Source organism: Microtus oregoni, unplaced genomic scaffold, assembly GCF_018167655.1.
Source record: "Microtus oregoni isolate MIOR12 unplaced genomic scaffold, Mior012 000005F_ref0000423, whole genome shotgun sequence".
In the NCBI taxonomy this organism is placed as follows: Eukaryota; Metazoa; Chordata; class Mammalia; order Rodentia; family Cricetidae; genus Microtus; species Microtus oregoni.
In genome coordinates this window covers 35608524-35631425 of record NW_024543064.1, presented here as the reverse complement: position 1 = coordinate 35631425, position 22902 = coordinate 35608524, and the positions used below count along the sequence as shown (strand labels likewise).

The following is a 22902-nucleotide window of genomic DNA, read 5'->3' as shown; positions in this document are numbered from 1 at the left end:
ACTGAGCACCAGGCACCATGGCGGGGGCTGTGCATACAAGGATAAACCTTACAAAGCTCTGACCAAAAGTGGTCTCACTCACTTAAGGTATCCTAGGTCACCAGTCCAACCTATGTGTAGGAGACTTTAGAAGCCTGGCCAAGACTGGCAAGCTAACCACACAGACTGGAGACAGATCTGGCTTGACTAGATGGCTATCTCTACAGGGGCTCCCTGGCAGCTATCCAGAGTGACATGCCCCTCCCTTCCTTGGTCCGGTGCTCAGATTTGTGGATGTTATGGGAATTTTGTTTAAGCTGTGGTCTGTTGTTTAATTGGCTAGAGCATTTGGTTTGAGAGGTGGCCCCCGGAGAAGAGGCTGTGCAGCCCTTTTGGAGCCATGAGGCAAACAGTGGCAGGTGTGTTGCGGCCCTGGTGACTGTCTCAGGCTATTATATTTGTCCCCGAGTTTTATAATAACAAACAGTAAAAGAAATTGCATCGTGTGGATGCACAACAGAAGATGGTTTGCAGAAGGGAAATGTCACAGATGACCCTAAAAGATGTCCCATTTGTATGTAAAGATGTGTTGCTGTTTTACCTTGCCTGCCTAAGGCACCTGATTGGTCTAATAAAAAGCTGAACAGTCAATAGTGAGGAAGAAGGTATAGGTGGGACTTCTGGGCAGGGAGAGTAAGGAGGAGGAAGAGGAATTTAGGGACAGGGGAAGAAAGAAAAGAGACATCATGGAGACACTGGAAGGGAGGGTGGGTGATATGTGTGCTTTGGAACTTGAACCGGGGTCCTCTGGAAGAACAGTCAGTGCTCTTAACCACGGAGCCATCTCTCCAGCCCCCATGTTCTCATTTCTTAACTCAGCCTCTGAGAACTTTCTAGGTTCAGTACACCCCCTCCTTCTCCAGGAAGACTTCCTTCCAGGCCTTGGTCAGCAGTGGTAACCAACACAGAGTGCCTTGTTTTATTCCTCCCAGGCAGGTGGCTCTTCTTCCCAACAATGCCAGCTCAGGGCCAGGTGTGCCCACCTGGCTCCCTGCAGCCCAACCCAGCTGCTTTCTCTGGTGCCCTGTGCTGTCTGTAATAGGAGACATTGAGGAGAGCTAGTATCCTCAGGGAGGACAACCCTCCACCGATGTCCACTCCACCTACAGGACAGACTGGGAATAAAGATCCCACACCCTCTGGGGCCCAGAGGAACGACAGAAGGTTTCCTGGAACAAAAAAGGGGACATGTGTGATGGGCTTCAAAGTACTAAGAGGAGAGGTAAAAAAAAAAGGCGGCATGTAGGCAGAGGTGGAGGGAGTGGAGGAAGACCAGGGGCAGTGTCCATCAAAGCTGGGCCGAATCCCAACAAAAAAAGGAAAAAGACAGGGTCAAGTGCCGAGAACATGCCCGTTTGTCCATCTTGTGGGTGGTGACATCGGGGAGGTTTGGAAGCAGGAGAATGACAAGATTGCAGCTGGCTCTAGAGGTTCAGGCCAGCCCTCTCAGCAGGCTCTGGTTCCCAGAACCCTAACAGAAACACCCAGAAAATACATAATGCATTGCTGTTTCACTGTTGGTGACCCTTGGCTCAGGCCATTCCTGCTGGCTGCCACATGAAGTAGGGGATCAGGATGAAAAGAGGACCAGAGAAGGGAGCAAGGTCCAAACTTGGCAGTGTGTGTTGGGGGTGGGGGCGCGGTTTCCTGTGCTTCTGCAGGGGTCCAGGGAGGGCAGGTGGATGCCTCTTCCCTGGGCTCGGCATTTCCTCACAGGTGGTAGTATCCTGACTAGACAGGGCTACAGAGTTCGTAGGTTCAGGTCCTCCAGAGCTGGGCAGGTGATGACCCTCAGGACGGCTGCTTTTCAGGGGCCATCAGCTGCTCCACCTCCCTCATGAAGCGCAGGCACAACTCTTCCTGCCAGGGCAGGGCCACACACTGCACGGCCACTGGCAGGCCTACACTCTTCTTCATGGCCTACAGGGGATACAGACATCAGGATGGGAGAAACGGGATCACACCCCAGGTTCAGGAAACACGTACTCTGCGGGGAGGGCAAGCGGCAGGCACAGGGCTATTCTGAGAAAGGCTGGCCAGGCCTGCAAGTGCTAGGCCTCTGTCCTCGACAGCAGCGGGGTCTGGGTAGCAGTGAGCTAGGGGCTGGGCAGGCTTTACCTTCTTCAGTGTAGAGTCCCAGATATCCCCAAAGTAGCCTCTGTAGTGTTCCATCTGGGCATCGTCCTCAGCAGTCACAGTGGTGACAGGCACCACCCCCGCAGGGAAGTCTAGGCAGTTGTAGAGCATGGTGTAGCTGATAGCCCCTGGAACACAAGACGCTGGCTGTAGCAATCCCTGCCACCTGCAGGGCCAACTGTCCTCTCTGGGCCTAAGTGACCCATCCTCATCTCGCACATAAGATGGCACTTTGATTGTAGAGTCACACAAAACCCCCTTTCCCAGGCCTGAGGTCTGTGGCAAAGCACAGAAGCCAGCAAGACTCCCTGACACTTGCCCCGTGCCTTTTCCCATGCAGCTTCCCTATTCTCTGACCTGGAATGCTGGTCCTATCTTCTCGGCTTAAACAACCCCTAGATTCAAACATCACCTCCCCAAACTACAGGCTCTTCAAGGAGACCTCCTACAGGAATAGTGTTCAGAACAGACAACTCATCCACTCCCAGCATTCCACGCATCTTCCCCCACCCCCTGGTTTTTGGAGACAGGATTTCTCTGTAACTTTGGAGCCTGTCCTGGAACTAGCTCTTCTAGACCAGTCTGGCCTTGAACTCACAGAGATCTGCCTGCTTCTGCCTCCTGAGTGCTGGGATTAAAGGCATGCGCCACCACCACCCGGCCATCTTCCATCTCTTTAGCCAACAAGCTAGTGAGGTCCAAGTGAGGTCCACGGAGGGGGTGTCCCCCAGAACTCTTCCTTTTCTACCCACAGCACCAGAGCTCACAGGGCTGACCTCAGTGGGGAGGGAGAAATGAGAGTACTGAGGGAAGGGCAGTAGGCCTCACCTGTGGCTCTGCCTGATGCGTTCAAATCCAAAGCAGGGCCCAGCATGGGGGTCAGCAGCACATCCAAGTTCATAGCTTTCCACTGGGCAATCACAGAATTCCGGTACATCTGAAGGGACACGAACACACTGGGGGAGGCACTCAGAGAGACCCAAGGTACCCCAGGATGTCTGATGGACACTGAGAGGGCTCTGGCCCTAACATCTGGATCTGAACTGAACCACCATGATACCAGAAGAGCTACCCCTTGATGGTATAAACAATACCAGGGGCAAAATACTTTCTGCCAAAGTATTTTGGCACTTACTAACATGGATAGTCCAAGAGGAACAAAGAGAGGCTCAGGACAGAGGCCCTATGACCCAGACTCCCGGACAGGCACTGGGCAAATGAACATCACAAAAGGGCCCAAGCCACAGTCTCTAGAGAGGAAGAAGTGGCAGGCCACCCCAGGGCCCCAGTGACAATAGCTGTCAGAGATGCCACTGGTAGATGCCTTGAGCAATTGCACCCTCCTACTCCCCAGGACTCAGACCTTACCTCAATCTCATGCTGCAGTTCCCACAGCTGTCCAGCTGACCTGGACAGACAGAGTGAGGTCACCAGCCAACACAGAGACAGCCATCAGCATCAACATCATATCATAAGCAGCATCAACATCAACATTATATCAGCATCAACATCATATCATAAGCAGCATCAACATCATATCAACATCAACATCATATCAGCATCAACATCATATCAGCATCAACATCATATCGGCATCAACAACATATCAGCATCAGCATCAACATCATATGCCCTGCTCTCGCCCCTTCTAGATCTCACTCAACCCCAGGGGAATCTCTGAGAGAGGAAATCAAGGCTCTGCTGTCTAGATAGAAATATCCAGGATCTCAAGGGCCACAGCTGGATGGTTTAATGACTTCACAGCCAAGACAGCACTAGACCAGACCTGATTCCTCATGACCCTTGGCCTACAAGAGAGGGTAGGGCTATCAAAGGTTCTCAATACCTAGACGTGAGAGGAGTAAGTCCAGAGATGTCATACTGGAAACGAGATGGCTCATGTCCTGATTTTGAAGACCCAGTCACCAAGGAGTGGGCAGGACCAGGTCCAGGACAGTTCAATTCAGATTCCTAAAAGCCTTTCCCGTTTTCCCCTGGTACCAACAGTCCCCAGACCACCCCAGCTCAGGCTAACCTTTCTGGTCTGTTTCCCTATGCTTCCGTCTATCTAGCCTGTCCTGCTCTGCACTAGGGCCCTTGTCCTCCTGAGGATCCAGGACCCTCCTAAGACAGGATCAGGACCCCCCCACCTTGATGGTCCCAAGTCGAGCTCTCTGCCTAGACACCTCAACTTTAGGACTTATTTTCCCCAGAGGCATTCCAGTCAAAACCACCTGGATGCAGACAAGACCAGCTGGGGAAACACAGGGGCAGGCATCAGGGTATAGGAAAAGTTCTCACCGAGGCTGCATGCTCTTGAGAAAGGTTGCCAGTCGAGGAAGCTGTACCAGAACAGACACAGGGTCAGTGACTGGTCCTCTATGCCACCTCTTCCATGTCCTCCCACCCCCCAGGTCCGGGTCACACCCCTTTTGACAAACAAGTTTGCTAAAGACCGAGGGACGGGGAAGAGAACAGTCAGAGGAGAGACGAGGCCATGCCTGGCCACACCTAGAGACCACGAACACCATAGGATGGGGGCCCAGAGGCTGCGTCCTTGGATGCCTGGAGCTCTCACCAGAGGCTTCAGCAGGAAGCTCAGCAGTGTTTTCAACCACCCTGGTATCTTCAGAATTAGGATCAGGTCCCCCAAGCAGGGATCCACAAAGTCGCCTTTGCTGGAAGACAAAAGGCCTAGGTGAGGTGCTCCGCTCCCCCTCCCCTCCTCCCTCCCTGATGACTGCAGTCCTGTGGACTCAGTGGCCCAGCCCACCTCCTGCCTCACCCAGTTCCTGTGGTATTTAGTCATACTTGACCTCTTTCCAACGCACACTGTTTCTGCTGCTCGCTGGGATACCCACCCCTAGTAGGGACTGGGAGGCAGCCCTAGGGTCACCAAGGACTGAGGGAAATGTCTCCTTAGGCATTTTCTGTTTAGCACTGATGCCAGCCTACATTTAGAAATGGGGCTACATGACAGGCTGCCCAGGAAGCTTTTCCTTGTCTGGTTCAAAAGCTCAAAGAAACCCAGGAATATCTCATTCTCGGCTGGATTGCGAGAATCCAGCCTCTTTCTACTGATGCCTCGGCAATATTTAGCTGCTGGGAAGTTGCTGGGGGGGGGGTGAGCTGGCATAGTGACATATGACAGGCTGAGCCGTTGACTGAGCAAGGCTGCAGGGACCAAGCTGAGCTACAGTGAGACCAAGGAGCAGGTTTGTTGCCTTGGCCAGCTTAGTCATAATGTCTCCAGGAGGTACCTGTCTCAGGCCTCTGCAAACAGCTGGCAGGAACTGCTCTCTGGCAAGCCTCTTAAGTGAGTCTGTTCCACACGCCAACTCAGAAAAAGGGAAATTGAGGGTTGAAAAGAAAGAATTGGCTCAGGAAAGGTTGGTGCCCATACTCAACCCCTTTCCTTAACAAACAGCAGGGAAGGCCGGGCGGTGGTGATGTATGCCTTTAATCCCAGCACTTGGGAGGCAGAGGCAGGCGGATCTTTGTGAGTTCAAGGCCAGACTGGTCTACAAGAGCTAGTTCCAGGACAGGCTTCAAAGCTACAGAGAAACCCTGTCTCGAAAAACCAAAAAAAAAAAAAAAAAAAAAAAAAAAGCCTCCCGTTACACTGTCACCCTTCCATAGTCTCTAGTGAGTTATCTCCAGGCTCAACTTGCACAGCTAGGACAACATGGTCCCTGCCCAGAAGCCCAGATCTTCCATGTGTGCTGCAAAGGCCTGTCCAGGGGATGGTCACAGGGCCCAGCTGCTCGCCCTGAGTCTGCACATGTTTTTAATTTATTGTATTATTTTATGCATCTAAGTGTTTGCCTGCATGTATATCTGTGCACTGTGTGTCTGGTGCCTGCAGAGGCCAGGAAAGGGCACCAGATGCCCTGGAACTGGAGTTACAGACAGAAGTGAGCTGCCACGTGAGTGCTGGGAATTGAATCTGGATCATCTGGAAGAATGTCCCGTGCTCCTAACCACTGAGCCCAGCCTCTCTGCACATTGTTCTGATTCCACCCTACATCCTGAAGCCCAACAGCACTCACAAGTTCTGGAGGAAAGTGTGGCCACCGTCACTGAACAGCCCACCTGCGGACAGGACCTCCAGAGCGTAGGGTATGTTGTTTGGCAAGAAGGGAACCAGCTGCAGGGATTGAAGGGTATATTACAGCCTTCGGTTCCCGTAACTCATATGCTGCCCCAGGGGCCATGTGGACGATCTGTGCCACATGATCACAAAGTCAGCCTTACTGACCCAGGACATCAGGAGAAGACTGGAGCCACACATGAAGCTGTCTCAGGATAATCAACCAAAACCCACTGGCCCACAGTCCCAGGTCCCTGGGACTCTTTAGGGAGCGGTACATCATCGCTCAGACATCGCCCAGCACAGGCTAAGTCCTCCATCCACTTCTCATCCCGGTCCTCCCACCTCGGTCATCTTTGCACTGGTCTCAGAGAGCCAAAACTCTCATCCCAGATGGCTAAATAACAGGGAATGAAGGGGCCTGGGAGGTCCATGGGTATCAGGAAGGCTCCCCCGGAGGAGAGGAGATGCCATACCGTGTGGCCAGCAGCCTCGAGACTCCTCTTGGTCTCCAGCACGGCCCTCCTCATGGCTGGGCTAGGCATAGTATAGTTGTCAGTTTCATAGTAGCCCACCCGCAGGGGTCTAGAGCTTCTGTAGACCTAGAAGCAAACATCAGAGATAAGCCTGAGCGAAGAGAATGGCCCACGCAGGATGCTTAGAGACAGGTCTCTCAGTCAAGCACAGCTACGACGTTACAAGCTGAATCCCCCTAACGTGTTTTCCCCTTCAGTACCACCAAATCCCTTCACTTCTGACCCTTTCACAAGATGCCTTCATGGTGACTCAGAGCAGGAACTAGGGTTCCCAGAGTCCTAAAAGGGAACTAGGGCTACCCAAAGACTGAAGCCCATGCATCCTGTCCTCTGAGCTGAAGTTCTGTTAGCTGCCCTCGCTCTGTGAGAACTAGTCCAGACCTCCAGACAGGGGCCTCCCACCTCTCCTCTCCCCTCTCAGAAGGGGTTCAGGCTAGATGTCTGAATCTGTCTGTTAAGAAGGAAAAGCCTACCCCACACTGTCCTTCCCATCCACCCAACTCCTAAAAGTACCAACGGCACTCTCCTGCCTGGGGACCCTCAGCTCTTCAAGGCAGCTTCACAGAGACAGGGGAGAGGCCAGCATGGGGAAAGAAAGGCTGGACTGCTGGAAGTGGAGCTTGCATCCCATAGTAGACATGACATACTGCTTGTGTCTGCATGACTCCACTGTGACCACCCCCAAAAGCTCTGTACATAAATACAGACAACCTCCACGGTTCTCCTGGTTCCCTGCTTCTCCCCAACTCACCAAGACTCTGGGTCTCTCACTCAAGCTCCCCCTCTTTCTGTATCCCCCTCCCCCAGCCCCATCCCTAACTATCACATCTAGCCCAACTCCAGATTGAAAGATCCACCTAGGCAGGCCCCACCTTGCCCTTCCCTCTCAGGCACTAAGAAGCGGGCTCCCCCAGCTTCAGGGAGTTAAGCTGTTCAGTCCCTTCGGATCAATATTTGGGAAGACGACACTTCACACGGCTCTCAGCTCATTCAGCCTACTTGCCAAGGAGCCTATTTACTGGGGATACGGGCAGGAATACTGCAAGAAACGCTGCTATTTCCTAAGAGCAAATCCAACCCAGGTCCAGTTTCTTTCTGAGGAGTCTCTGAACCCAACTAATCGTCCTCAGCCACACAGGCTAAAACCCCAGAGGTTCCAAACGCAGGCACGGGCACCACCTGGCGGCCAAATGTGGAGTAGCAGCTGCCCCAGGCCTACCCTTGCCACAGGAAAGGGTTTTCCAGTCAATGCTTCCCGCATCGCCTGGGTTCTAGAGTTCACTTCCCTTGCCCACCTCCACCCCCGCTCACCTCCTCTCTGAAGGGCAAGGGGGGAACGGTGGGGTCCAAGCGGAACAGGTCCTCACACAGTAGGGCTTTCAGGCATAATGCCAGGCTTTCTACATCCCGGGCCATGGGGCCAACAGAAAGCTGCACTGTAGGGAAGGGAAAGGAAGGGAAGGAAGAGGCGTCACTTGGCCCCTAAGGAGCTCTGGGTCTGAGTAAGGACTGGCCTACGGCTCCAGAGTAAGAGTGAGAAGGGACAGTGGGAATTAGCCTGGCAATCAGATATTGCCCACAGGCAAAACGGGGGTGAAGGCAGATCAAGATGAGCCCCCCCCCCCCCCCGCCCTCCAGGGCTCCAAGAGTGTCCCAGGCCCCACTCACCTGCTGTCTGTCCATAGACACAGCCCTTCAGGCCACTCTTGCTGGTCAGAAACACAAGATGTTGGAAACAAGCAGCGGCCACTCTATCCTCACCCAAGCCCATGCCCCAGCTCTGAACCCCCAGCACTGGCAGAGAAACCATGCGCAGCCGGTGATATTCACCCCCTCCGGCACCCTTACAAATACTGGCTAGTAAATCACTCCTGGGTCATGCATGCATGAGGGGGTTTGAAAGGTCCGTGCCCACCGTACCTGAGGCGGTTCCCGGTAGGCTTGAGGCCACAGATGCCGCAGAAGGAAGAAGGGAAACGGATGCTGCCTCCAATATCCGTGCCTAAGCCCAGAGGGGAGCCCCCAGATCCGATGAGAGCCCCCTCACCCCCTGAGGAACCACCTGGGCTCTTGGAGGACTTCCATGGGTTCAGAGTCTGGCCAAAGAGCGGGTTACTGCAGTCAAAACTGGAGGAAGCAGCAAAGAGTTAGCTCAGGTCACGTGGACAACTCTCCCCTGTCTACTCCCACTTCACCCAGCTCCTAAGGACCAACCTTAACATGGACTGGGGGACATTGGTGTGCACGAAGGGCACGGCGCCCTGCAGCTTCAGCACCTGCACCACCACACTGTCACCCTCCGATGGCACCCCCTCATTCAGACTCAAGCCCAGTGTGGAATCTTGGCCCTTCGGGGAGAGATGGGTATAAAGAAGACACCATGGTGGAGACAGGACCCTTCAGCAGCTTAGGGACACTCCCACCACCAGCACACTGGCCAGCCCAAGTCTCCGAGGTTTCTGGACCTGAGGCATCCTTTAAGCTCCCAGAGCTGGATACAGAGCAGAGGAAGTACGGAAGGCTGACACCAGGGAGGGCATACCTTGTAGCTGAAGCATTCCTTGAGGCTCACAGGGATGCCATAGAGCAGGCCCTGTCGTGGGGCCTGGGATAGCTGAGTCTCACAGTCAGTCAGATAGGAGGTCACACAGTTGGTCCCCTTGTTCACTTCCCAGGCCTAGGGAAAGGGAAATGGACACAAAGCAGAAGAAAGACAGCTCCTCTCTTAAACGTTTCCCCCCTTCTACACTTCCTACAAGGGAAAGGGTAACCAGAAACACGGCTCAGAGGCAGCAGCACAGAGGATGAACTCCGGCCCAGTACCCACCCTGCTTCACCCAGGCTCTCTTAGAGAACGAGACGTGGGGCCAGGCCAGGCTAGGGAGCAGGATGCTGTCCTCAGAGGCACCCAGCGGAGGATGAGCTAGAAGACCAGTGGCCGCTGCTCCCATAATTCCAAGTTCTATCTCTGCCCAGGGAGGCAGACAGGAGCAGATATCCACATCAGGTCACGCTGGGAGTCAGCTGAGCTAGACTAGACCCTGGCACTCCATCCTCTGCCCTGTGGCGGGCTCACACTGGGCCAAGTCAAGCTTCCCTTTTCCCCTGGGACTCTTGAGTCCCACACATGACTGACCTCAGTAAAGAAATAAGGGTTAGGCCCAAAACAATGACAAATTGACAGTAGACACCTAGACCTTCAAGTCACAGGCCTAGGGTCCCAGGGGTAGAGAAGGGAGACACAGAGTGATCTCCCTTGCTCCTGGGAGACAACCAGAGAAAAGAGTAAGTTGTGTGGTCACACGCACAACCGCAGCCATCAGTCACCGGGCCACACAAGGCAGGAAGGGAGGAGCCTATGCGCAACAAAAATGCTCAGTTGTAAACTGGAAGTGCAAGGGCCACCGAGGGCTTGGTAAGGAAGAGTGAAGGCCTTGGCTGAGGCCTGGTGTCTGTCAGTGACACTGGCCTACTTTCTCCCGCCCACTTGGATGCTGTCCCTTCAAACACTATCATCACCCACCTCAGCCCTGACACTGATACTCACCTACTCAGCGTCACGCTCACAGACACAACACACTCAGAATGCACCAGGATGTATATAGTCTGTCTTCCTCTTTGCTATTACATATATTCCCTGAGCACTTCTTAAGGGAAAGAGAATGCATGTGGCGCTAAGTCTTACCAGCAAATAAGACACTTTCTGTCGGGGCTCGAGAGATGGCTTCGTGGGAGAGAACTTGCTCTTCTTCCAGAGGACCCTAGCTTAGGTTCCAGCACTCACGCCAGGAGGCTCACAGCCACTTGTAATTCACATTCCATGCCACCTGACACCCTCTTTGGCCTCCAAGAACATCTGCACACATGCACATACTCCCTCACACACACGGATACACATACTTTAAAGTTTTTAAAGAATTAAAGAACAATCCCTATCCACAGGGATTACCCATGGAGAGCCTGGAGAGGGGAAAAGTCGAGCCCTGCCTGTGCAGGGAGAGGGAGCACCCAGCAGGGCAAGGGCAGGGGAGGGCTTGCTGGGCAGTATGGAATCCATGACCTGGGAGGTGCAAACAGAGGGGGGAAATCCCAAGGAAAAGGAACTGGTGCAAAGCAAGGCAGACCCTGAGCTCATTGTCTCAAGTCTCCACCACCTGCGCTGCTGGGGATGAAGATCTGGACCCCAAGGCCTGCTGAACTAAAAGGGCACCTGCCCCAAGGCTGCTGCAGCTACTACTGCTGCTGCTGCTGCTGATGCAACTGCTGCTGCTGCTGCTGCTGCTGCTGCCGCCGCTCACAAAAGGAAGAGAGCAGTGAACAGCAGAGTGGCTAAGGGGGAGGGTGGAGAGAGACAGAAAGGAACAGAACAGACTTGGTGGCCAATGAGGTGGAGGCGGGAGAGAGGGAAATCTGGGCTGGAAGCCAGGTTTCAAGCTAAGACAACATGCTCAGTGTCCACACACACACACACACACACACACACACACACACACACCCCACGCTGGCTCCTTCCCTCCCTGGTAGCTCCTGACACTGAGATTCTACCATGATCCGGAGCAGGACAACCCAGGCCAGGTTTTCCCCACAGCCTGGGCAAAGAAGGCAGGGGTTAGCCTAGGGCTTACCTTTCCCAGATAGGTGAAGAGCACAGCCTCCGGGGACAGCTCCCCACTGTGTAACTTCAGTCCTAGTTGGGGCAAGGGCAAGGCCAACAGTGCCTCTGAGTCCAAGTCAGGGTTCTGTGGGGAACATATTCCATCAGTCTTGCACAGGTGACTTTTGCCACTCAGTCCTCAACAGTAAACAAGCTCAGGTTCACTGTCACTTGCTAATATCCCTAGAGAAGGTACCACCTGCAGCTCTGACACCAGAAACCACCCTAGGTGGGCCTTGGTGTCCCAGACCAGTGCAAATGTCATCTTGGGAAGTCTGCTGGACAGGAAATGATGAGGGACAGGGTGTTGCCCGGACAGATTATTGCACCATTAGACCAGCATCCAACACAGCTGCCTGAAGCCTGCCATGCACAGCACTGAGCGTTTTATTTGTTTGGGTCCCCACCCCTACTCACGGGGTTATTCATTTTTTCTTTTCTTTTCTTCTATTTCTGACAGTTTCTTACTATTATATAATGCATTGTGATCATATCCCATCCCCCATTACCTTCTCTTATTCACCCACACACACACCCGTTTGACCTTCTTCCCAACTAGGCCTGTTCCCACTTTCTTCATGGTATTCTGTTTGGTTTTCATTTGTTGTTATTGTGTGTGTCCAAATCATGTTCTGATTTTAACAGCCATGTCATACATATTCAGAAGTCAGTGCTTTTATAGTGTCCCTCACCATCCTTTGGGTATATTTTGTTTTGTTTGAGATAGGTTCTCACTATGTAGACCAAGACAGCCTCAAATTCAGAGATCTGCCTGCCTCTCTCAAGTGTTAGGATTAGAGATTTGCTCTACCACACCTGATTGTATTTGTTTTTTAAGAGGTCTCAGTTATCCTGACCAGGTTAACCTTGAACTTTCAAGATCTTCCTCCCCTGTCCCCAGCCCCAAGGAGATGAGATCACAAGCTTTTGTTTGGTTTTGGTTTTGGTTTTTGGCTTTCAAGACAGGGTTTCTCTGTGCAGCCCTGGCTGTCTTAGAATGCAGAGATCCACCTGCCTCTGCCTTCTGAGTGCTGGGATTAAAGGTGTGTGCCACCACCACCACCACTGGCTGGATTACAGGCTTTTCAACACCAAACCTATGATACTCCATGTCTTCATTAGCTCTTACTACCATTCCCAATGTTCAGATTTAAAGACTAAAGCTAAGAGAAAGGAAGTGCTCTGTTTAAAACCACAAAGGTAAAGAGTGGGGCTGGAGAGATGGCTCAGTGGTGAAGAGTATTTGCCCTTGCGGAGGACCTGGGATTGGCTTACATGATGGCTCACAGCCATCTGTAACTCTAGTTCTAGGAGATCTGATGCTCTCTTTTGACCTCTGTAGGTACCAGGTATGCATGTGCATACCTGCAAGCAAAACACTCATAGACATAAAATGAAATAAATCTGGAAGGAAGGGAGAGAGGGAGGGAAGGTGAGAGGAAGGGAGGGAGGGAGGGATGGATACTCTACCCCCCACCAGCACAACCACCCACAGCACACAAGCCCTGGCAGGGAATTGAATCAACAAGAGTCCCATTAAAATGCTACCTTAGGCCGGGCGGTGGTGGCGCACGCCTTTAATCCCAGCACTTGGGAGGCAGAGGCAGGCGGATCTCTGTGAGTTCGAGACCAGCCTGGTCTACAAGAGCTAGTTCCAGGACAGGCTCCAAAACCACAGAGAAACCCTGACTCGAAAAAACCAAAAAAAAAAAAAAAAATGCTACGTTAGTGGCTGAAGACCACATCCAAAGGGGGATGACTGACACATTCATTTCCAGACAGGTATGAAGGGCCTGCTCTGAACCTGGCCCCACGCGCTTATGCAAGACGAGGAAGGAGCCACGAACGAATAGGTAACTGTGCTGCTTAGCTCTTTGTCGAGCTGACACAAGCTGAAGCCATCTCAGAAGAGGGGGCCTCAGTGGAGGAATTACCTCCATCGGATTAGCCTGTGGGCATGTCTGTGGGGCATTTTCTAAATTAATGATTGTAGGCAGTGCCACCCCTGGACCGTGGTCCTTGGAAAGCCAGCTGAGCAAGCCATGGAACGCAAACTAGTACATAGCGTCCCCCAAGGTCTCTGCTTCAGTTCTTGCCTGGAACTCCTGCCTTGGCTTCCCTCAATGATGGGCTATAACCTGTAAGCTGGAATAAAACCTCCAACTCACTTTTGGTTGTACCGCTTTATCACAGCAACAGAAAGCAAGCTACGACATATCAGATATGAACAGTAGATAGTGAGGGACTGAAAGAATAAAACAGGGTGTGGTAGAGAGTGGCACCTGGGCAGAGTGGGAAAGAATTGCTCTCTGAGGGAGGAGGGCTCTAAGGCACACCCGCCTGCCAGACCTCCAAGGCTTCCGGTCCCTGGGGTCAGCTCTGCCTGCAAACACCCTCCTGGGCCCTCCTCAGAATCAGACCAATGAGTAAACACTGAACTACCTACCACCCCATTGCTCAACACATCCTCCATTCCTGCTAAGGTCACCAGAGAATCGCTTGTATACATAGCTGTATCGTCCGTCATGCCTCCCAAGGGTCTTCAGAGGTATCAGGCCACATGCCACTCTCTTCAGAGTCTCTCGGATAGAAATAGCAGCCCCGAGGGTCCCCCGCTACCACCTCTCTGTTGCTCACAGTGCGATTCAGTCAGTCAGTCAGCAAAGGAGCACATGAGAGGCCATGCATACGGAAATAAACAAGAACGCAAGGTTCCTGCATTCGGGAAATCAACATCTAAGCAAGCAAACAAGACATTGGTAGGCAGCTTGAGGTAAGGCGAGCCGGCAGAGAAACAGTCTTGGTGGAAATGAGGATGCTGTTGTATGGACGGTCTACCTGATGAGGTGACCTTTTAGCCATGACCTGAATGAAGGGTGACTCCTCCAGGTTCCTCTGGTACTTGTCTTCAACCTCGGAGGCCAGAGAGGGTTTGCCCTCCTGGCTTTCACTCTCTGAGCTCCCATCTGTTCTGCCTGTCCCATGCCTCCTGATCCTCCACCAAGCTCCACCTAAGGCAACTGAGCAGCTGAGCGTGCAGTGAATTCCGTCCTTCCTTCTGCAATCACTGTCTCCCACATTTTCAACATGGCTCCACCTCAGTGTGCCCCAGGACCCTCAGACAGGCAAGTCCTTTCCAGCTTCACCCTTTCCTCCCCAGACTACCACCCTGCTAAGTCCTGCCCCTGTGACCCATCCTTCCTGCCAGGTCTATACAAGGGCAAAGCCCAACCTGGTCTACAGAGCCGTGTTTCAGAGTCAGAGTGAGCTCCTGAAGGTGCTTCCAGCCACGATCTTATCAGACGACCTTTGGATCAACACTCCCTCACACTTCCCCATTCACCCAGACACAGCTCCGCCCAACACCTGCCCCAACCTGGGAACCCATTCTTAATGCCAAGGAGCACTTCCCCAAATCTGTTAAATGATGTAATACTTACTTGGGGTTTTTATTCTTTTAATATAACCAGCTACAGAAGAAAAACACAGACTCATGATCTCTTCCCAAACCATAACCCTAGTTGGATTATATATATATATAATCTTAAAAATATCTAGGGGGATGAAGAGATGGCTCAGGGGTTAAGAACATATACTGCAAAAAAAAAAAAAAAGAACATATACTGCTCTTACAGAGGACCTGAGTTTGATTACAGCATTCATAGCCTGTAACTCTAGAATCCATTGGCCTCTCTGGGCACTGCACTCATACACATATACACACACATAATTAAAAATAGTAAAAAACAGTGAGAGGAAGATGGAGATAGGAAGATCCTGGAATCTCACTAGCCAGCTTATCTTACTGAATTGGTGATCTCTAGGTTCAAGAAGAGACTCTGGGCCGGGCGGTGGTGGCGCACGCCTTTAATCCCAGCACTCGGGAGGCAGAGGCAGGCAGACCTCTGTGAGTTCAAGACCAGCCTGGTCTACAAGAGCTAGTTCCAGGACAGGCTCCAAAACCACAGAGAAACCCTGTCTCGAAAAACCAAAAAAAAAAAAAAAAAAAAAAAAGAAGAAGAGACTCTGTCTCAAAAAATAATGTGGAGAGTAATAGAAAAAATATCTGACATCCAGCCTCCACACATAGGAACACACATGTGTACACGTACACATGAATGCATATACACGTGTATACCACACAGAGACACCAAGGTTCACCCATTCTTCCCAGACCCTGTTCTGAAAGGAAACCGAAGTTTCTGAGGACTAGGACAAAGGGGTAGGAAAAGCCCACACTACTGCTATCCATGGTCATTCTCTTCTTTCCCACAAAGCAGTCACGCTGTATGAAGCCCTGCTCTTGCCTCTCCCTTCCCACAATAAACACAAACTATGCTTCGTATTTTTTCCAAGCACGGAGGCTTATGCTTATAATCCTGGCACTTGGGAGACGGAGGCAGGAGGGTTACCATGAATTGAGTCCAGCCTGGTCTACATAGTGAGCTGCAGGCCAGCCAGAACTATAAAACAAGTCTGTCTCAAAGACACAAAACAAGGGGCCGGAGTGATGGCTCAGCAGTTAAGAGCCCTGACCATCCTTCCAGAGGACCTGGGTTCAATTCCCAGCACCCACATGCAGCTCACAGCTGTCTGTGACTCCAGTTCCAGGGGATCTGGCATCCTCACACAGACACACATGCATGCAAAACACCAATGCATATAGAAAGTAAATAAATCTTTTTTTTTTGGTGTGGTGGCACATGACTTTAATCCCAGCACTTAAGAGGCAGAGGGATCTTTGAGTTTGAGGCTAACCTGGTCTACAAAGCAAGTTCAAGGACAGGCAGGGCTACACAAAGAAACGCTCCCCCCTCCCCAAAACAAAACAAAACAAAAAACCTGGGCATGGTGGAGGTCAGAGGATCAGAAGTTTAAGGTCATCTTTAAAATATATAGCAAGTTCAAGGTCAGCCTGGAACACAGACCCTGTAATACAGTATGTGTTCACTGTTTCATTTGAGGCAATTACTTTTGGCAGCTTGGCCACCATCTCCTCCCTCCTTGCTAAAGATGCCTGCAAAAATCCCTGCAAATGTCATCTAGAACAAGGATTTTATGGTGGGATAAATAGGAACGGCTCCCATAGATTCATAGATCTGAATGCTTGGTTGCCAGGAAGTGGCATTTGTTAGGTGTGGCCTTGTTAGGATAGGTGTGGCTTTGGGGGTGGGCTTTGAGATTTCAGGTGCTCAAGCCAGGCCCAGTGTCTCTCTCTTCCTGCTGCCTGCCAGTGCAGAACAGAACTCTCTGTTCCTTCTCTAGCACCACGTATTCCTGCGCACAATGCTTCCCGTTCTGCTGACAATGAACTAAACCTCCGAACCTGCAAGCCAGGCCCAATTAAATGTTTCCTTTATAAGAGTTGCTGTGGCCATAGTGTCTCTTTACAGAAATAGAACACTGACTAAGACAACCCCCATTCTCACACACATTTCAATTCTTTCCAATGTCTCCACTGTTGACAGTTGATGACACAGTTGCTAACAGCTATTTTTAAGTCTTCAGTAGCGTTAGGCAGTTGAGACATCCTCCTTCTCCCAAATCACTAAAGTCTGCACCCCAAAGAGGCCACAGGGCCAGGAAATAATCTCCAGATAGCTGTATGGCCACCAAGTGTGGAGACATTTTTCTTTTTCTTTTTTTTTCTTTTTTTTTTTTTTCGGTTTTTTGAGACTGGATTTCTCTGTGTAGCCCTGGCTGTCTTGGAACTTGCTCTGTAAACCAGGCTGGCTTCGAACTCACAGAGATCCACCTGAAAGGCGTGCGCCACCACCACCAAGTGAGACATTTTTCAAGAGGGAGCCACTGTGCCTCCTGTAGGCACCGCTCCTCTTCCAGATGCTTCTTTCTCTCCTGAACCATCTATCGTCTTAATTTCCGACTCTAGGGCTGTCTCCTTTTCTCTCATAGATTTTTATCTCTGTTCTATTTCAAGCTGTCTCCTCCATTTGCTCACAAAGTTGGCCAAGACATTCTCATAGTCTAACAGTGCTTTCGATTTATCGGTGGAATCATTTCAAAGAAGAGTGCAAGGGAGGCTTGGGAAAGGCCGGGAGACACAATCACAATGGATCTGAATGAAGGGCGAGCATCTGTAGGACCAGTGAGCTTTACCAAGAGCACGCATGAGACATTATATCCAAACACACGTGCAAAGGCCTGAGCTTTACCAAGAGCACACATGAGACAGTACATCCAAGCACACGTGCAAAGGCCTGAGCTTTACCAAGAGCATGCATGAGACAGTACATCCAAACACACGTGCAAAGGCCTGAGCTTTATCAAGAGCATGCATGAGATAGTACATCCAAACACATGCGCAAAGGCCTGGGCTTTGCAAAGGCCTGGGCTTTAGCAAGAGTACATCCAAACACACATGCAAAGGCCCTGAAGCAAGAATCACGTCCTGTAACAGGAATCACGTCCTGTGACAATGCTTCCAGCCTCAACAGTCTATTGGGGCTGGTTCTTGTCTGCAGTGTAGAAACAGTGCAGGAGAGGGGCTGGAGACATGGCTCAACAGCTAATGGTACTTTCTTCTCTTCCAGTGCCCCACATGGTGTCTTATGACCATCTATAATTACATTTTCAGGGGGTCTGATACCCTCTCTGGCCTCTGTAGGCACAAGACAAGCATATGGTGCACAAACATACATGTAGGCCAAACATTCATACACATAAAACTTTTTTGTTGTTGTTGAGACAAGGTTTCTCTGTGTAACAGTCCTGACTGTCCTGGAACTTGCTTTGTAGACCAGGGTGGCCTCAAATTCACAGAGATCCACCTGCCTCTGCCTCCCAACTGCTGGGGATTAAAGGTATGCACCACCACCGCCAGGCATAATTTCTTTTTAAAGTTTTTTAAAACTTACTCAGGGGCAGCTGGGAGAAGTAGGGGAAAGACCGGTGCTGATAAGCTTCCATCAATCGACAGTAAGCAGACATACACCTCTCCCTAGAGTTGCTCCAGAGTCTGGAAGGGGAACCATTGTGTGAACCGCGGTGACTCAGAGGCGCCCATGCCCTCCTTGCCATCTTGTGTCTCCCTTGGCACAAAGTAAACTTTGTGTAGTATCTACCAGAGGGACTGAAGTACACTTGCTTCTACCTTCCCAGGTGCCCCTTGCTACCCTACCTTCCCAGGTGCCCCTTGCTACCCTACCTTCCCAGGTGCCCCTTGCTACCCTACCTTCCCAGGTACCCCTTACTATTCAAGGACAGACTGAGGAAACACTAGAAGAGACTCCAGAGGCAGCCTCAGGTGCCACCTCTCATTACTCAAGGAAGCTAGAGCCTGGTAGGAGGGTTCTGTGGGGTGAAGAAGGGAAAGGGTAGATCCCAGGGCTGGGCTGATTTTACATCAAGCTCCTACATCCTAACCACCCCATGAGGTCAACAAAGCTATTGTCATCAAGAACCCTTAAGTAAGTATGGCAGCCCACACCTGAAGCCCTAGTTCTTCAAATGGCTGAAATGGGAGAGTCTCTTCAGCTGGTCTCTAACTCAGTCAGGTCAGCGAGACAGAGAGGTATGGGGGACACGGACCATGTTAGGAATATGAACGTCTTTTCTGTTTGCTAAAAAAGCACATGGGAATAAGAGTGTAGTGGTACGGCCTGTATTTGCCAGCACTTGGGAGGCTCAGGCAGGAGAATCAGGGGTTCAAAGCCAGTCTGGGAAGCATGAGACCCTGCTTAAAACACAAAGAAAACAGCAAGCAAACAAACACAGAGGCTCCAGCCCCTGAAACCCCAAGGCCAGTTTCCCTTCCTGAAAAAGCTAAATTTGGTGTTTGAGGCTAGGTGTTGGCTCCAGGAAGATATGCAAACCACATTTTGTATTTCAGAGCCAAAATTTCTGCCCTAAAACAATCTTTGGCAAAACAGATTCTTCGGTTCTTGACGAGACTGAAGGACAATTACTTTATAAGAAATGGGGGAAATACAAGAAGACCCAGCCTTTTCCCAGCCCTCAACCCCCAGCTCTCCCAGGCAAATGGATTCCTTATGGCTAAGATTATTCCTTCCTGTAGGCAGAACTGTGGGCAGATTCCTGTGCCTGCTCCCCAAGCTGTGCTGGAAGATGGCAGAACTCAGCTGGCTGCACAGAAGGGCATGGAGGAGCAGCCGAGGCTCCCCAGGTCTAGCCCAGGATCATTACCAGTATCCTGAGGCCATGGGCAGAGAGAAAAGGGGGAGGTAGCGGAGAATCTGTGCTCAGGTAGAGGAGGTGGCCAGTGTGGGATCTGAACCTCCCAACCTGGAATGAGACAGTTCTAAACACTGACTGATGGTAAGCTTTTCGGGCAGAACCAGAGACACTTTTATCTCAATAAATATATACAATATACCCCAGGCTTGGTGATGATGGGGAGTAAATTCAGACTATTACAGTCAGCCAGTTTTCCCGCATTCAAGCCCACAGCTGGGTATCCAAAACCCACTACCACTCCACCCTCCCCACCCCTTGCCAATTCCTGTCCACTGCTGTGAGCTTGAGCTCCACAAAGCACTTCGTTGCGGTTCTGGCTCAAAAATCACTACCTGCAACTGAGCACCTGCAAAATGCAATTTTCACTGATACTGGTCCCGAAACACCTTCCTGACTCCTACTGTCCCCATTGCCTGGGAGCTCTCCAACCTGTCAGATCCCACAAATACCCACAGCAACTCCTCCATCCTTCAGCACATAAGCACACCTGGAGTCCAACATCTGGGCTTCTAGCTGGGGCCAGTGTTTCATACAACAGGAGAAAAGGCACCCTCTTGCAGACACCTTCTCTAACCTTTCCCCCAAACTCTTTTCTCACACCTCCAAACGAACACATTGAAATGACCAAGGCAGGAGAAGCCGCTAGAAGGATGCTTGCAGAAAGGTTTGTGAGGTGATGAATATGAAAGACCGGCGGCAGAAACCGGGAAGGACTTAGATTCTAGAGAGGCTTCGCCACTAACTCCCTGTGCACCTAGGCGTCTATTTTTTTAACCCCTCTCTTAAGATCCTCATGCACAAATTAACAAACATGAACTTTAAGCTATCTGGGCCATCATCGAGCATGATTCCAAAGTCCTGAACACTAGTTTACCTATTGAGTCTCACGTTAGCGCTTTCTGTTTTTGTTTTTAGAGTGTTGATAGTCAATAATCGAGATTCTCTGGCGCGGAGCAAAGCTCCTCTTTAAACCAGTACAATGTCCAGACTCCATGACCTGTCCTGTCCCTTTCTTTTCCGCTTCTCCTCGCGCTGCACCTGGCGCGGAAAGTGTACGGAATGCGATAGCTCGGGGAGGGGTTTTGTTCCCAGGTTCGCTCACACCTGAGCTGCCCGCCAGTCGGCCTTTTGGCGTCCAGGCGGCTGCAAGTGCTGCCTCGTCCACTTCGTGCTCCCCACGCCCCCCTACCCCCAGCCCCGGAGCCCGCCGTCACCTGCAGCCGGAAGCGCTGCACCGCCTTATCCATGGTCTCCAGGCCGGCTCGCTGCCTCCGCCGCGCCCTGGCCGCCGCTCCCCGGGCCGTCCGGCGCCCGGTCCATCGCAGGACCACCGCCGCCGACAACAAGCAGCAGGCTAGGGCAACCCCGGAGACTCCGGACAGCGTGGTCCAGACTTGGCTCAGCACCATGATCTCTCGCAGCCCGCTGCTACGGGAGAGGAATCAGCACGCGCAACCCAACAGCTCCGCTGCAAAACCCGGCCTGGATCACGAGCGATTCCGCCTGAGGGAGGGGCGGGATCAACCGCGGGCCCGCGGGGAGCGGGGAGCGCGCCGTTGCCGGGCAGCCAGAGCAAAGCAGGCGAAGCCAACGGTCAAGGTCAAGCCTGGCCGCCTGCTGGGCTCGTTCCCGGCGTGTCGGCGTTTTAAGAGAGGCGGAGCAGCTGAGCTCCGCGTGGGCGCCCTCGGAAGCACCAGGGCTGCCGGGTTTCCTGGACCAGGCCCCTGGCGGCGTCTCCGCCCTGCGCACCCCACAGCTCCAGCTCCCTCCCAGAAAACGCGACCACGCCAGAGCCCCCAGAACAGGCCCACCTAAGCAGACCCCGTGCTGCGGAGCTTAATAATAACCCCTAACGTCTCAGCATCTTTCCTGGAGAGCCAAGCGGCACGGGGTTGTGCATAGCTGGTCGTCCATCTCGCCTGGGCTCAGGGCTAGCCCTCTGGGCACGAGAAGTTCTGAGGCGCCCACCAGGTGGCCTCTCCTCTAACGCCCCAGACCTTGAGTCTTTTACCCTGGGTGCCCTCATCCACTTCACAAAGACGATCCCCATAGGTTATCCTCTCCCAGACCAAGGCCCTCTGAGATTTCACACCCAGGAAACAACAGTAACTTCATCTGAACCGGAGCCCTCCCTGGGGACCTAGTGCCCATCACTGGGGGCCATATATGAGGGCCATGCACATCCTAATTCTGGCTAGATTGCTTTCACAGAATTTTATGTGATTCATCCTGTGAGAAGGGCACTTCTATTTTCACTTTTTTAGTGAGGTAACTTGAGGACAAGAGGGGTTAAATAACTTTTTTGAGTCACACTGAGTGAAGACGCAGACTCCAGTCTTATTCAAAGTGGTGCTTTACTCTTTAAGCAGTACTGCCGCTGCTGCCTCTGGAAGTGAGGCACTGTGGGGTAGGGTTATCTCAGCACTCAGAAATGGAAACTCTGAGTCCCTGGGTGTCTTTACCTCTGAATCTGATAGGGGTGGTAATTATGTGTACCTTAAAGGACTGTTAGGAACCTGCGAGGTTCTCATTAAAGTCCCAGTCCCCAGTCACACCTTAAGCCTTGGGCTTTTCTTATTTAAACTCACCGTGTAAACCAGGCTGGCCTCAAACTCAGAGATACACCTGTCTCTGCCTAGCTTCTGTGTGCTGGGATTAAAGTTGTGAGTGATATATATATAATGTTTATGTGCATTGATGTTTTGCCCTGAATGTATGTCTAGGTGAGGGTGTCCTGGAACTGAAGTTGCAGACAGCTGTGGGCTGCTATGTGGATGCTGGGGAATTGAACTTGGGTCCTCTGGAAGAACAGTCAGTGTTCTTAACCGCGGAGCCATCTAGCCCCTGTTTCTTTTCTTTTTTAAGGAGAAACTAAATTATTACGCTTCTTATTTTTAGAGTAATTCAGCTGAGTGTAGTGTTGCATGCCTGCAATTCCAACAAGAATATGCACAGCAAGACTGGTACTGGCCGTTCCTGAGGCCTAGTGGCCAAGTTTGTTGTCCTGCTGCCTCGGGGACTCCATTTACAAAGCATTCTTTTGTGTGTGCTCTAATGATGGCCTTTCTACGCAGTAAACTCCCTGGGGACATATTAAATTGGATTTACTTTTCAAAAGGATGGGGGTGGGGTAAGAGTAGATTTGGAGGCCTTAACCTCAAGCTCTGGGTTGATTAGGTCTCCTGCGGAGGATCTGGTGGGTGGCCTGGGCGAGAGGATCCCCTCCTGGTGCT

General features: G+C 51.7%; 1 protein-coding gene across 1 annotated transcript; it reads right to left on the bottom strand.

Moving 5' to 3' along the window:
• Positions 1 to 925: 925 nt before the first annotated feature.
• On the bottom strand, positions 926 to 21246 carry Faah (fatty acid amide hydrolase). The gene is made up of 15 exons (XM_041651752.1): positions 20884 to 21246; positions 11427 to 11540; positions 9344 to 9478; positions 9016 to 9149; positions 8722 to 8928; positions 8470 to 8510; positions 8113 to 8237; positions 6742 to 6867; positions 6225 to 6322; positions 4754 to 4853; positions 4477 to 4517; positions 3544 to 3583; positions 3004 to 3112; positions 2158 to 2303; positions 926 to 1959 (listed from the first exon to the last, which is right to left on the bottom strand). Exons 1-15 carry the CDS (start codon positions 21076 to 21078, stop codon positions 1831 to 1833), a joined length of 1740 nt encoding a protein of 579 aa, XP_041507686.1. The 5' UTR covers positions 21079 to 21246; the 3' UTR covers positions 926 to 1830.
• Between the last annotated feature and the right edge of the window lie 1656 nt (positions 21247 to 22902).